The sequence below is a fragment of the Plectropomus leopardus genome, chromosome 2 (assembly GCF_026936395.1).
Source record: "Plectropomus leopardus strain MGB_pleo_1.0 chromosome 2, ASM2693639v1, whole genome shotgun sequence".
Classification (NCBI taxonomy): domain Eukaryota; kingdom Metazoa; phylum Chordata; class Actinopteri; order Perciformes; family Serranidae; genus Plectropomus; species Plectropomus leopardus.
In genome coordinates, this window is record NC_142177.1 from 16,005,518 (window position 1) to 16,020,857 (window position 15,340).

General features: G+C 41.3%; 1 protein-coding gene across 1 annotated transcript in view; it reads right to left on the minus strand.

Moving 5' to 3' along the window:
• Nucleotides 1-15,340, minus strand: part of adamts9 (ADAM metallopeptidase with thrombospondin type 1 motif, 9) — a 57,593-nt gene that overhangs the window by 26,495 nt on the left and 15,758 nt on the right. Inside the window, exons 17-28 of the mRNA XM_042502509.2 lie at nt 14,811-14,977; nt 14,461-14,590; nt 12,740-12,866; nt 12,420-12,630; nt 12,131-12,295; nt 11,192-11,353; nt 8,542-8,661; nt 6,696-6,803; nt 6,447-6,614; nt 3,230-3,478; nt 1,737-1,898; nt 1,249-1,425 (exon numbers count right to left, since the gene is read on the minus strand). Coding sequence (XP_042358443.2) covers nt 1,249-1,425; nt 1,737-1,898; nt 3,230-3,478; nt 6,447-6,614; nt 6,696-6,803; nt 8,542-8,661; nt 11,192-11,353; nt 12,131-12,295; nt 12,420-12,630; nt 12,740-12,866; nt 14,461-14,590; nt 14,811-14,977 — 1,946 coding nt within the window. The remainder of the gene's footprint in view (nt 1-1,248; nt 1,426-1,736; nt 1,899-3,229; nt 3,479-6,446; nt 6,615-6,695; nt 6,804-8,541; nt 8,662-11,191; nt 11,354-12,130; nt 12,296-12,419; nt 12,631-12,739; nt 12,867-14,460; nt 14,591-14,810; nt 14,978-15,340) is intronic.

The following is a 15,340-nucleotide window of genomic DNA, read 5'->3' on the forward strand; positions in this document are numbered from 1 at the left end:
AGCATATTTAGCAACTCCAAGTACTTACTGTACAAAGAAAACATTAACTAACACAATATAAATACACTCATATCAAGCACCTTTGGAGCAGAGAGCTTTAAACCTATTGTTTTGGCCACACTAAGTGAATCTGGGTCAAAACCCTCTGCCAAACTGGAATACAATGGCTATTAGTACTAATTACCACAAACTCAGTGAGACATTTTATTTTACAGTGCTAGTACAGCTGCTGTTTGCTGGTGTTTACTACTGATACTGGACGTTTCAGGAACTTTTGAGTCAACATATTCATGCGTCAATGTTATTTTGGGGCAACACCACTGTTTGTTTCATAGCAGAGGGTAAATACATAAACTGTAAAATAAAGTGTCTAAATAAGATTAGTAACTTCTCTAAAAAAACCACATGTGCCTTGAGACAAATTGAATTCTTGATACAATAGCCATTTCAAAGATGTATATAGTACAAAGGTGTATATATATATTTATATATGTATTTATATATATATATATAGTACACAGCCCATATACAGTCCTATGTAAGTTTTTAAAGTTCATAACAGAACATCGACTACACTGTGTAGCACCACATATTTGGAGATTATGGGCCATTCTTTGGATAATAAAAGAACAAGGCATCGTACTGTATATTCCTGATATACAAAAACATTCATCAGTATTTGCATATGAACAAAGATTGGCTAAATGTGCGAATACAAAGAGCTAAAGACACAAAATAAATCACTTTTAAAAGTTAATTCTATATACAAAAGATAAAAAGGAAAAAAAATATCTTAATAAATTATCTTTAAAAACAATATTTTACAAAACTAACTTTGATTGTGATACAAAGTGATCCTGAATTTTTCAAATACTAATACAAGGCTCAACAACAGTTTTATGGTAACTAGGACTGACAAAAATGTTCTTGTGGTCACAGCTGTCACTGAAGGATTTTTGACAGTACGTTTTTGGCATATTGCAAGTGAGCGTGTCTTTGCCATCTAAGCGCAACAGAAATTAACTTTCCGAATGTCTTGAGGAAACGTTGACCAATTGCAGGCACCAGAGAGGGAGCAGGAAGTGGAGGAGGTTAAAAGTTAAAGTAAAGAGGTGGGAGTGTAATTCCTCTAGTGCAAAGGCACCAAAGTCAAAGCCCCTTTAAGACTGTTTGTGAGAGTAAGACTACAGGTATCTGAAAAAATGTGAGGTTGAAAAACAAGGTGTAGAGTATTTTTTATGAGCGTACCGAGCTCCATGGGTCTGTGCTCCAGTGGGGGCTAGACGGGCACGGCTGAGTATTGCACTGCTCACGATCTGGTGGCTTGTCATGGATCTCGCAGCTCAGATCATTGAAACGCTCGCCGTTTGGACGCTGACACACCACCAGCCTCGTCTTTATCCCACCTCCACATGGCTTGGTGCACTAAAGACAGCAGGAGGAGAGACTGTGTTTTACAGATAGGCATGGGGAAAAGGTTTTCGAGTGTGAAGAAAAAACTCGGCCCATTTTATCACATGAAAACAGATCTGTCTTGTGTGAAGTATAATGTGAGCCTGAGCCTTAGTTGATTTGTAATGCATTTTCAAACCTCCACACGAAGCAACTTCTACATCCATCAAAGTAATTATTCAAACAAAAATGAGCATCCCACAGTTAACAATTTTTTCCCTAAGCTGGACCTGCATCTGTCAAGTAGACTCAAGAGCCGTGGTGAACCGTGTTGTCTGTCTTACCTCTCCCCAGTTGCCGTAGATCCACTGTGGACATGGCCCTGACTCACAGGATCGTTGCTCACTGGGCCGGCTGCGATCCTCACAGCTGTTGGCAGGGTAGCCATTCTCATCCTGGCACACTACTACACGCCGCTGGAAACCTCCTGCACATGTGCTGGAGCACTGTTGTACAGAAAGTGAAGAGTGCACACTGTCAAATAGACGGTTCTCACAAACACATGCACAGTGTAGAGGTGTAAATAAGTCCCAGGAGCATATCTCGTATATTATTAACATCTCCTTGACAATGATGTACAAACACACACTAAAGTTAAACCCTCAGCTGCAAGTATTAAATCAATGGGTTTTTGAGTGCAAAAAAATCACTAGTTGGTTAAATGCACACAGTACACTTCATGAATCAATGAGCACAAAGCCCCCGCACTTTCAGAGAACAAGAGGAGGAGAGATCTCATGTCAAATAAATGACCATGTCTGCGGCTATAATAAAATACATATCCTCAGGACAGAGGCAGGAAGAGTTGACAAAAATAGCTTTAATCACTTCCCAGAATTATTTAAAGGTCATATTTATTTTTGGACAGACATTATCACTAACACACTTCAAAAAAAAAAAAAAAAGCTGAACAATACAAAGAAAGAGATCCATGGGGGGAACAGCCTGTGGCTCCTGGGTCATGCTATCCTGTGTTACATCACAATGGTCTTAGGCCTTGTCTTAAAAAAGACAGGGGCCTGAGGAACTGACCATCAATCCACGAGTGTCTGTTAAAGTCAGCACCAGGCTACAAATACACTGCAGGAAGTAAATAAGTAGTTCACAAACTTTCTCCTTTCTTTATTTTTAAAAATTGCTGGAATTTGCATTAGTGCTTAAACCATCCCAGGCCCCTGTAACACAAGAAATGTAGAGAATACTCGATAACATGAAGACAAATTTAGTTAGGACACTTGTGAGAAAACTAAAGATGAAAGTTTAATATTCTGGTATAATAAAGACATTAAAATGAACTATGGAGATCTTTCTTGCTGTGACTTATACTCTTGTGCCTGTATGGTAAATATACAGGTACAGCCTGAAGCTGGTTAGCTAAACTTAGCATAAAGACGGAAAAAAGCTAACCAGAACAACTACTGGCTGTATGATCCTATTAACAGTACAGACAGGAAAGTGGTACCTATCTTCTAATCTAGAAGGTAGAAGGTAGATTTATTAGTCATTTTTTAAACAAAGTTTAAAAAACAAAATTACATTAATCCTCGATCCTGCTACATCTTTGGAGACTTGGAGAACTTTCAGATTGAAAAAGTGAAGTGGATGAATACATTTTCCAAAATATCAAACTACTACATTTTCTCACTTTTTTCCCAGAATTTCCTCTGGAATTCTACCATTGGTGCTGAAGATTTGCTTACAGTTCTAGCTGTCAGGACCCAGAGAAATAGCTTGCTGACCTCTGTGATGTGATTTTGTTGTGTGTAAGAGGCCTTACCGCGCCCCAGGGTCCAGTCCGCCATTGGTGGGATTGGCTGCGGGGCAGGTTGTTCCTGGTGCCGGCATTTGGTGAGGACGGGAAAGGTCGGGAATCACTGGAGCGGGACGGGCATTGGGACATAGCACAGTCCTGCTCTGTGGTAGGACGATCGTCTGGGTCACACTCACTAGCATTCACTTCTTGGTCACTGAAGTTGACGCACAGTACCTGCCGTGTCGTCTTTCCCTGGCCACAGGTTACTGAGCACTGCAAACACACACACATAGATTACGGTGGATAAAAGAGATCTGTCGTGATTGTAAATGCATATCTAGATGCAAACAAGCATCGGTATACAAACACACTTAATGAAACAGTCATGATTACATGGTGTGAGGCATGGGAAAAATATCAGCCATTCATACAGACTAAAGGTATGAATGACTCAAAATGGGTCATCAGCTCTGGCTATTTAACCTGTGTTTTACTTGGATAAAAATTAAATAAAAAGGTGACTACAGATCACTGTAATAACCACGGGGTTATGACATGACTACTATGATCACTACTGTATTCATGCATAACTTCTAATCTCAGAAAGATTAAGGAAGTATTTGATTTTTTTTTTCAAATGCCACCACACCATGCATGGGCAGAATATACTGCTACACGTGGCTTTGCATCTACATCATAGAAAGTGAAGTATGCAGCTACTAAAATAAAGTTAAGGAAGCCTTGCTCTCTTCTTTTCTTATTTGCTTTTTTTCATCATTCTTCCCAGATACTGAAAGACAAAAGAAATAATACTAAATGATACTCTTTTGCCCAGATACGATCTTTTTGACTAGACTGTTCAAATGTATGTTTAAAATGTCTGATATCTAACAGTGTGAAAAGATCTCTGCCCTTAAATGTTTTCACATGCAAGCAATAACATCACACATATGCATGTTGGAAAACAACAAAAAACATTCCATTTGTGAGACTGAGCATTCATCTTCCCCAGTTTTTTTTATGAAGGTCGGATGACAGTCATATGTTGTGGATGAGTTTGAGAAGATGAAGGAATGCAACAAACATAGCTATAAATCTATAAGAAGCAATTGCTGCTGGTGCAAAGAGAGATGAGGCAGAGGAGGCAGGAGTCGTGGGGCTGCGGTGTAGCAGGTTTCACAGAGGGACAGCTCCTCTAAAACTCGGGACTATCTAACTCTCATGACAAGGCTGACAAGGCAGGACTTAAAACGTTACCCCCATCAGAAAGTGCCTGGCAGTCAGGCTCTGTTAGGTGGGGGATGGAGCAGCCTACCATAGCAGCGATATATCAATGGCAGCTTTCTGTAGCATCAATGGCTCCAACAGTGTATAGTCGATGATCTATGTGCAGTGAAGTATGATGTGGAAAAATGATAGATGTGTGGGAAAAACACACACGAATTCCAAAATGACCTTTCACACAGGAGTCACATGGCCCCTGATCAGATATGTATGGGATTCGGGACCACATATGAATGTGGCAAAGATCTGATTGGAAAAAAACAAATCTGATTTCTGTGTCCACACTAAAAAAAAAGCCGAGAATCAAATCTGCTTCTAATGTGAATGTAGCCAAAGGTTGTGACCACAGGTGACACCTAACTGAGAAATGAAGGTTCGGCTGTCTTTCACCATGAAGATCTAGAAGATCAAGACCCAACATACTTGAATCCTCTCACTGGAGGGCAGCAACTACCTCCCAATTTAATGACCCCTATCCTACTGCCTCGGATATGGAGGTGTTGACCTTATTTCCAGCTGATACTCGCTTGAAAACCTGCTAAAGGCCAGAACCAGAGGCAAGCAGCAGAGCAACGTCAACTAAATACAGATGGAATCTTGATGCCATCAACTCCTCAGCTGGGCCTTAAAAAATAAGACTCATACTTGCATAATGGTGCAAAAGCAACTGAAGGAAAGTTTGACTAGGTGTTGCGGATCCCAACTCAGCACTCATTCTAGTTAAACATGGCATGCAAGTGACTACCCGCAGCTCACGGTGCAGTGTCTGCTTTAGGGACCCAAGTGCACATGTCTTTCTTTTTAGGAACATAACACAAGGCAGATCTTCTGCCAAGCACTAATAATGTCTCACTCAGCTACTCCCTAGCAGAGTCCACTTTCAGTCTTACACAAGGTGATCTATTATACTTATGCAACAGTTGTCTACTCTAAAACCTAGCCTGGGATAACACTGTCCAGAGGTTTATACGGCTCTGTCACAGTGTTATGGGTTTCATATGATTTTAGATACCGTCAGACGTTTTTTCACATGCAGTAAGTCGATGTATATGATGTGATATTAAATGAAACTGTTGGGTAACATACTCTAGGCTGGACATGCCCCGAGAACAATAACAAAGCTCTGTCATACTGGAGTGCTCTGTCACTGCAGGACAAAGAGGGCTATTTTGCTTTGGGTTAGCAAATCTAGTGTGCATGTGTGTGTGTATGGCTGAGATAGGCCTCTGAAATCTTTTTTGGCCTTGGGATGAACTATTTCCTTTTGGGGGGTCAATGAGTGTCTTTGGCTTGGTGGTATGTGTATGTGTGAGTGTATGTGTATGGTGACCAGACCTGCAGTCTGGCTGTACTGTATCACCAGGACTCTGATGAGAAACATCTGCAAACAAGACTGGAGCCCCCCACTGCAGCCCCTTGCATCTTACAGCTCCAGAAACTTTTCTCTCTCTCTCTCTCTCTGTCTCACACACACACACACACACACACACACACACACACACACACACACCTACTTTTGTAGCCCAATTCCAGCGCTCCTCCAGGCCACGATACACACTTGCCTTCCTGTTGCCACCCTGTCTCCACATCTTTGCTCACACAAACATCTACATAGCGTGTGCAGACACTAATTGTCTGTGTGGGTGAAAAATAATGTAGAGTATACTGAAATAAATAAACGTTGCAGGAAGAAAAACATCTGGATGGCGATATTGACTGCACACAGTTTAGGATAATCAACAGGCTGTCAGCATAATGAGATGCAGATCGTGAGGGAAAATGTTTTTTGATTCAACAAGAAAAATCTTTTCCAAATTTCCGAGTATTTAAATCTGTCCTCTACAACTTTGGGTGAACTTATATAAATGTAGGTGCAGCAACTTTTAATTTTAATTTTAAGATGATGTATAACAGGGTCAGATACAAGTGAATAAATGATGACGGGCGGTTTTCTTACCACTGTCCATTCCAGTACTTTCCACTGTCCACAGGCCACCACTGAGCACACTTCTCTGGCAGGGGGTTTTGGTAGGTGGGCGCATGCTGACTCCTCTGCAACACCACCCTGGTTGTCACGGCAACTCACGTAGCGCATACGCGTCCCTTTGCCACAGCTGGCACTACACTGTTGTGCAGAGGAGAAAGATTAAGACGCTGGAAACCAACAAAAAGACAAACGAATTAAAGATGTATGAGGACTACCAACCTGGGTCCAGGAACCAAAGCGCCACTGGGTTTTGTGGCCCTGGTGGGAGGGGACTTTAGTCCCTGGGGGAACAGGGTGGCTGCTGGGACACTGGGCCAGTTCACAGTCCTGTGAAAGGGAGGACACATACACCCATTCATGCAGTGATTAACAAAATGAATAAACTGTAACAACATCTGTCCCTGACCACAAAATACCATGAATATCAGAGCTAGCTCCTCTGACAGGGGACAGTCATTAACAACTTAAACTATATTTCTTCAGCTCTACATTTGGGAGCAGTTGTGTTTCCCATAAACCCTTTCCCCTAACCTTACCAAAACAACATTAACAGGGTACGCCCCGTCAGTTAAAACTATGGATTGTGGCAGTAAGCCACTCAGCATAAAGCCCTGATCCCTGTCATAACAGGTCATAGTGGAGTGGTATTCAGGGCTCCAATGCCCATGCTGGCGTGGTTGTAAACTCCACCCCTAATCCACCCCCTTGTCCCTCACCTTCCGCCCTTTCCTCTTTTCCCCCATGCCCTCTGGTGCCCTCTGACCCCCAGTCTCTAGGAATGAGGGCCTTAATCATGTTGCATAGACTCTAAGCAGGCTCCACATTCCTCACACCGCCTCCTGACGGAAGCAAATAGTCCTCATGTCATAGTCAAAGTAACTTTGCGCACACTTCCTGTCTAACTCACATTTTACATGTGTAAAATATGATTTTGTGAAGATCATGTGAGTTTGTGTGCACATTACAGCTTCATGGCTTTTGTAAAGTATACCCAAGCATTATCCATAATTATTCAGCCTCAATCCAATCTATATGAGGAAGTGTCACGCACAGCATCTCTTGCCTCCACCTCTCTCCTCCTTGTACTCAGACCTCCATCCGTCTATATGTCCTTCTTTTTCTAAACCCTGCTTGGTGGCTGGTGGGACTGGCGGCTGGTGGCCCACTTCATGGCTGGCTGGTTAAAATCACAACGAGGTGGGGCGACTGCTTCAGGGTCACTGGCTCTGTCGGCCCAGGCACCGGAATTAAGAGCCGCTGCGACTGGAGGGGGGCCTCATACTGAGTCTGCATGCTCAGCCCTCTGAAATGGGTTTACGCCCCACGCTGACCAAACAAAACTCTCATTCAACTCAAAATAGGTTTCTTTGGTGTTTCTGTCTCTCTTTGTGTGTGTGTGTGTGTAATACTTAAACAGATGCATGAGCAGATTTGGACAAAAAAAATACACATACTGACATTATGCGTAAAGTCATTATTAACTAGCCTGCTTTATTAGTTAGAAGCAATTTGATAAACATCATATAAATGTACTTAATAATTAAGGGATGTTTTAAAGTGACAGCACAGGCAAAATTCAAAGTGAGAGCAAATACTTCTAAGAGAGACAAACAAGCCTTCTGCCAGACTCAGTGTCTCTTACATAATGAAGATACGGGTATTGTGGCGAATAAAATGGAGAGGTAATCCTAAAAAGTTTGGGCTTTCTTTCGGGGATTCTGTCTGAGAGTTGTGTGTCTCTATGTGGGGACAGTGAGGTCTGTAAAACCTCCCCCTCTGTGTTTCCCCCTAGACCAGACCAGATCAGACAACATAGCTTTATTGAGACCAGGTGGAAATGAAATGTGTGTTTGTCTTTGTGTGTTTTGAGTGTCAGTGTGCATGAACGTGGATGCTTCCTTCTCTCCACACAGTATAAATCAGTTTGAGACTCAGCCATGGAACAACTGTTGCTCTCAGAGTGAGAAAGAGATAAGGAGATTATCAGCAGTTGAGAGAAGCAAAGGAAATATGTTACAGAGGGAGACAAAATGAAAAGAAAGAAGAGAGAGAATGCCCTCCTTACCTGGGTGTCAGTGGGTCGGGTGGCAGCATTACATTCAGTGTCATCCATGACAGCACCATAAGAGCCAACAACACACTTCACCGCTCGCATCTGGTAGCCTGGCCCACACGAGGTAGTGCACTGGGTTCAAAGAGGGAAAAAAAGTAGTGGTGGGGGAACATTAGCAACACTGAGCCAAAGAGAAAACTGAGAAAGAGGCAAGCAAGAAAAGCAAAAAACAGACGGTTCATCTGAGCCAAAACAGCAACTCCCACACACAAACAAATCAAAAAAAACATAAACCAGTCTTGGCAAATAAAAAGGCTTCTTTTATCACTCCACTCCCCTGACAAAAACGCTAAGATCCAAGTTTTAGGCAGATAAGCGTTTCAAAGATCAAATATATGAGGAAACTATGCTCATATACATTGCACTTGTCTTTTTTTGCACTGTAGCCAAGTCAGAGGGTACTACCCCACGCTTTCTTCTGCCTCACTGCCTCTAGTGAAACAGGGTCAAACTTGTGTGGCGGCAACTTCAACTACCATTTGGCCACGCTTCATTAAACGACTTCAAATATACCTTAACGTGCGCACATCCTCTGATGGGGGGCACAAAAATATCTCAAATTTTTGGGTGTTCACAACTCTGTGCACACACAAAAATGAGACTGAGCCTGCACACAGAGACCCTATATACTGTATGTTTAACCTTATATAATGCCATTGTAAATGAACACGCCCACCCACATCATCTATAGCTTTCGTCTATTTATTTTGGCAGGAAGTGCTTTGTGTATAAACAGGCGAGAGAAAAGGGGACAGTGCTAAATGACGAGCTTAGCTTATCTGTGTCCTCCCCTTGGTTTATATCAGAGGAGGCAACAGTAATTCTGAACATCAGCCTCTCTGCCGCTTCCCATCAGCAGGGTAGACTTATATGTTACCTAGAAAGCAGTGGTTGTGGATCAAGATATCTGGAATAGCCTCTTAAAGGTCCAGTGTCAAGAAATTAGGGGGATTTAATGACAGACAGAACATAATGATTATAACTATGTTTTTATTAGTGTACAATCAGCTAAAACTAATAATAGTTATGTTGTCATTATCTTAGAATGAGCTGCTTATGTCTATGTATGGGGCCTGCTCTCCTCCATAGAGTCCGCCATGTTATTTTTACAGTAGCCCAAATCAAACACTGGCTTAGGCCATTTGTGTTTTTGCATCGGGCACTGTAGTTCTCCTACACGCTTGGCACATGGGAGAAGTTTCAGTTGGTTGCAATCTGCAACCTCACCACTAGATGCCACTAAGTCCTACATACTAGACCTTTAAAAACCTTTGGAAAAACACACATCTATGTTTTTAAAATAAGAATCATATCAAGCACATTTTTACAATATAGCATTATATGATTCAAATTACTTTATTTCATGAGGTCAACCAGCCAATCTTAGAAAAGAACACCTTATGTCTCGATAAGACTTATAGTGCAATTTCCAATTAAGACCAAAGTGAGCAATCTGCTGTTCTGTTATATAAATTGATTATCTATCATCACACATTTAAACATTATGCAAGCAAAATTTTTTTTTTCATGATTTGGCACAACTACAATTTCAGAAACTGTTAATACTGTCCTGACATTAGCTGTTGTGATCTGTCTCACAGCTAAAAGCAATGCAATACAACAGCAGAGTGAACGTCCCTGCCAGTGTTATTTAAAAAGATTGCTATGTAGGCCGTAATTTTATATCTTTCATTCTGTCTCATAGAGTTTCATATACAGCTGTGCACATGCTTTTGTTGACAAGCTGAATGATTTTGAATAGAACAATTTTACTGGAGTTTAAACAAATATGACTCAGAGATGAGTGCTAACTATATATATATATATATATATGTATATATATATATATATATATATATATATATATGGAAAATCTGGCTCTCACCATTACCTACTTATGTATGCACACAGTGCTCCTCAGCTACTATTAAGAGATCCAGAAGCTTATTCAGACCCTTTTTTTTTCAGAAAAAACACTTTTTTGAAATGTAGCATCAGCAGTAGCTTGGTGAAATCTACTCATAATCTCTGCATATCTGCACATCACTGTTGTATATATATATATATATATATATATATATGATGCTGTTACAAGGTATAAAAAGCATGATAGTGCTTAAATAGGTATACCCCTGGATTTGTCCATCAGCTTCACCCCTGTATCAGTGCATACTCTCTTTCCCCACAAATTATTTTTTGATCAGAAAAAAAAAAATCTTAGCCTTTAGTAAGGTTTAGTGTATACAGCGGTTCCCAACTGGTCCACTTGCAGGTCCCAGATTTCTCCTCAGTCATATTTCAAGGTCCACACATTAGATAAAATACCGCAACTTCAGTTTTATTTCACAAAATATAAACAACATGTCGGCTTAGTTTGAACACTAAAAAAAACATGTTGCAAGAATAAACAGAAGCAGTGGTTCAAAATTATAGCCTGAGCCAGAAATTCACTGAACTTAAAAATAAAGTGAGTTGTTTACAAAGTTGATACATTCACAAATCACTTGTGGTCCTTTAAGAATGGACCTATGACCGACTTTAGGACCTTGACCCACCAGTTGGGAACCACTGGTGTATACTCTACATTATTCTTTACACTCACCTGTCCCCAGGGTCCAACCTGCCAAGAGGCACACTCCTGTTGCTGGCACGTCTGCACAGATTCAGGTTTAGATGTTCCACAAAAGCGGTCATCTAAACGGTCCTCCCCAAACTGACACCACGTCTGACGGTGCTTATAGCCTTTACCACACGTCACTAGGCACTGAAAGGAACATATCTCAGGTTTTAGAGATAGATATGTATACAGTGTATTATATGAGCACTGGTTATTGCCAGCCCTTGAGCCTACTGGAATTCCAGTTCATGACAAATGAAGATCACTTAGTGTTGTGCAAAGCAGGATATGCAGAGTACAAAACAAACAGCTGTTGGTAGGGACAAAAAGACAGGGCCAGAGTGTCTATTTATATGTGAGTACAGTACATACTAAATGTATACAGTGCAGTTTATATGTTTGTATTTATCAGCACCACATGGGAGATGTGAAATATTCCTGGAATGCAGCCCAAAGCTTTGCAAGTTCCTCGCTACACTGTGTAAACTGTACAGCAGTTAAGTACAATCTTACCCTGCAATCAGCGATTTTCCAACACTCACTATAGTGAAAGGAGGGGAGTAACTCCCCCAAAGCTGGGACATGCACAGTCAACACTGGGATTTTACATTTGACCCAGATCACTGCTGGATTAAAATATTTACACAGTTTCTCTTTACATTTACTAAACGCAGATTCATAAATAGCATGAAGTCTTCCTCACAGATAATTGTAGCATATACCAAGACGTATGTAAAGGTATGCCTTAGCAGAAACTCACAAATGGCATCATTCCTCCTACGATTCGAAATTATAAAAGTGAATATTTTCACATCAGCATTAAGTGTATGTGCCATCATCTACTCAGTTTATTAAATGCAACTTGTAAATATTGGACTGTTTTTTCTCTAAGGGTAAAGAGAGCACAATAAGAGCTGAACTGACCTCAGACCAGTCGCCAGTCTTCCATTGTGGACAGAGGAATTCATTGCAGGGTTGGACGGTCATCTTGTCCCTTTGACTGCATTTGCTCTCATCACCGCCAGCCTCGGCTGCCTTTCGACACACTGCCCCTCGACGGCGGGTGCCCCCACCACAGCTCTTGGAGCACTGCAGCACAAACATTTAAACATCAGCTAGTGTAAAACACACATACACAACCCAGTGATGAACTTTGACAAACACCTGGATTATGCTCACACACAAAGACCCACGCTTCCTACATCAATCTTACCTCTGACCATGACGAGTACTCCCAGCCACCCGGGTTACAGTCTCCATGGCAACCTTCCTTGTCATCAGGTTTGCGCTGACCGCTACAGTAGCGATCATCAACCTTCTGGGGTTTACCATCTGTACGGCTGATTTTGGCACAATATATTTCTAGGGTACGATATCCCAAGCCGCACTGAGCTGTGCACTCACTCTTACGAGCAACATGCCACCTGCATCGAGGGTGAGGAAAAATCCAGCGTTTTTAAATGACCAAGTGAAAAAATATTATTATAGCTATATATATTATTGTTATAACTGGTTCAAACGGGTAATACAAACCTGAGTTCACATTCAGTGTTACAGGGCTCAGTGATGACAGCAGGTCTAGCTGTACCATGACATCTCTGGTCTGACACCACCACCCTGTCTGACTCTCTGCTACACAGAATCTTCCGCTTGCGCTCTCCTATTAAGACACAATGACACAATTTGGTCAGCAGGTATATTTAAAAGGTCAAAGGTGTTTCTTATAATTCATAAGCCCCATATACCAAAATAATACACCAACAACTACTTTTGGTTGCCTCCACCATTACCAATATGTGTTAAGTTGAATATGGTAAGACGTTTTTCTTGCATGCCTCCACGAAGAATAAAGAATCCAAAAACTGCGAGTTTGTGATGAACTTGGAGTGAAAGAGGCCCTGTGTAACAACAGCAAAACTATATCACTACAACATGCATCATGTTGTTTCTACAGTAGTCTAAAACAGGCAAACCAAACACTGGCTCGAGGTAGGGCCATTCAGATTACCGTGTCAGCCACCGTAGTTCTCCTGCATGCTTGACACACGGAAGAAGTTTTTGGTGTGCAACTTCACCGCTAGATGCCACTAAATTCTACAAAATGGACCTTTAAAACATTTCTGCATAAATAATCTCATGTATTGACAAGTAGTTTACCTGTGCTGTTTAAGCAGAGGTGTTTTATGTATTATGATTTTAGCAAAAAAGCCAATGCTTGGGAAGTACTGAGCATATGACTAAATAAATGAGACTGGGATTATACTGCTTAAATTGCATGATAGTTTGTAAACCGATGTTTTGATTTTATTTTGCTGTTGCTAAATGAATCAAGATTTTTTTCCCATTTTTGGATTCTTTGTTCACCCAAAAGGCATGTCAGAAAATTTAGAAAGAGAAAGACACAAATAAATGCAAAAATTCGTGACTAGAGTTGAAATTGAGGGTTTCAGAACTTCATCCTCAAATGTAACCCCAGCCTTCCTCTGCCTGACAGCAGCTTCTGTAAGATTCTGCAAGTAGTCTCAGTTGATGCAACAGCTCGTTCAAATACAAGATAGATCATGATGGGATTGCAATGACTACCAGCAGCAATGTGTAGGTGCTTCACCTTGGTTCTTGTGTTGACATCCCTGCTCTGAATCACAGTGCACCAACTGTGCAGGGGAGAAAGATTTAAACCTCATGTGGCTGCAGGAAATAGATTCTCTATCAGTACCTCATGTTACCAAGTTCAGCAGTGCTATGGGAGCTTCGTGTGCCCCTAACTGCCAGAAAAGCTGCATAAATTGGAAAATGAAAAGGTGATGAGGGCATTTCATGTTATCTATTTATCCTGCTGTGTGAACTCATTGGTTTCTCTTTGGAATTCACTGTTGGTTGTTCAAGCAGCGCAGTGTCAAAACGTGGAGACAGAAATTCTCAGACAAAGTGTTTGAGTCATTACACATAACAGGTTTTCGAGTTTACCTGTGATACGCCTCTGCAGGCCTACATACTCCAACATATCCAGGGTCATGTCAAAGAAGGTAATCTGACCCAGCGTACTATGAGGTCGAACTTTTATCACTTGTTCCAAACCGTTTATGTCTAACATGAAGCTGTCAAGTTTAGCCAGACAATCCTCTCTCTCCTATGCCTCTGGCTCTGTGGTTCCCACGTCTTCTCTCTCCGTTCCATCTCACCTTTACTCTCACCACACCATTTATCATTGACCACTCCCATCACCTCACTAACCCCTTGTGCCTCCCCCTCACCTTGGCACAGGCGGCTGCACTCCTGCCAGGGCCCATAGGCATCCCAGAAGAACTGCTGAGGTTTGTCTTCTATGGGGATGTTAAAGGAGAACCTGACATCTGGGTTGTAAAGGTTCCCCACAGACAGCACCTGGGGAAAATGCAGACAATGTAATATACTTTACAGTAACATCATGGACTGTCCACATCTTCAAAAATAAAAGCTTTTCGAGGTCAAGCCTGTAGAAATGTTCCTTCATTCAAAGAATCTTTCAAATGGAACAAGTTTCACTCTTGCCACTGCTTCTAAACCAATCTAGCTCTGCATATTCTGCATGGCAAACAAAGCCATCATGACAGGGACAATTTACCTGGACAATGATCTCCTCCTCGATGCGGTCAGTACAGTTGATCCTCTCAATGACATGGTCAGAGCCACTGTACTCGATGATGGCATTTCCTACTTTGATTTCCCTTTTGAACATGCTGACCACAAACTCTCCATTAAGCAAGAACTCTCCACGGCTATTTGATATGGCTGTAGAGAGAGAGAGAAAACGCTTACTGTGCTTGATCCCAAAGAAACAGACAACCAGAATGAGTGGTATTTGGTGTAAGATTGAACCGAATAGTTTGAAGCTTTGAAGCTTTATTCATAATGTTGTCATTTGAATTCTAAATCAGCATTTGAATGCTGCACTGCTTTATATCCTCTCGTTCTGTTTAAAGTCAGTGTTTCTGCACAGCTATAGATAATCATTAGGCTACAATAGTATTGTATTATTATAAAGTTATATTTCAGTGGTGATTGTGCACAAGTATTTCTGACTCATGTAAGTTAAATATTTCCAATAACTGCAGAGCATTGTCAAAGTTCTGTCTTAGCATAATGTTGCCGTAA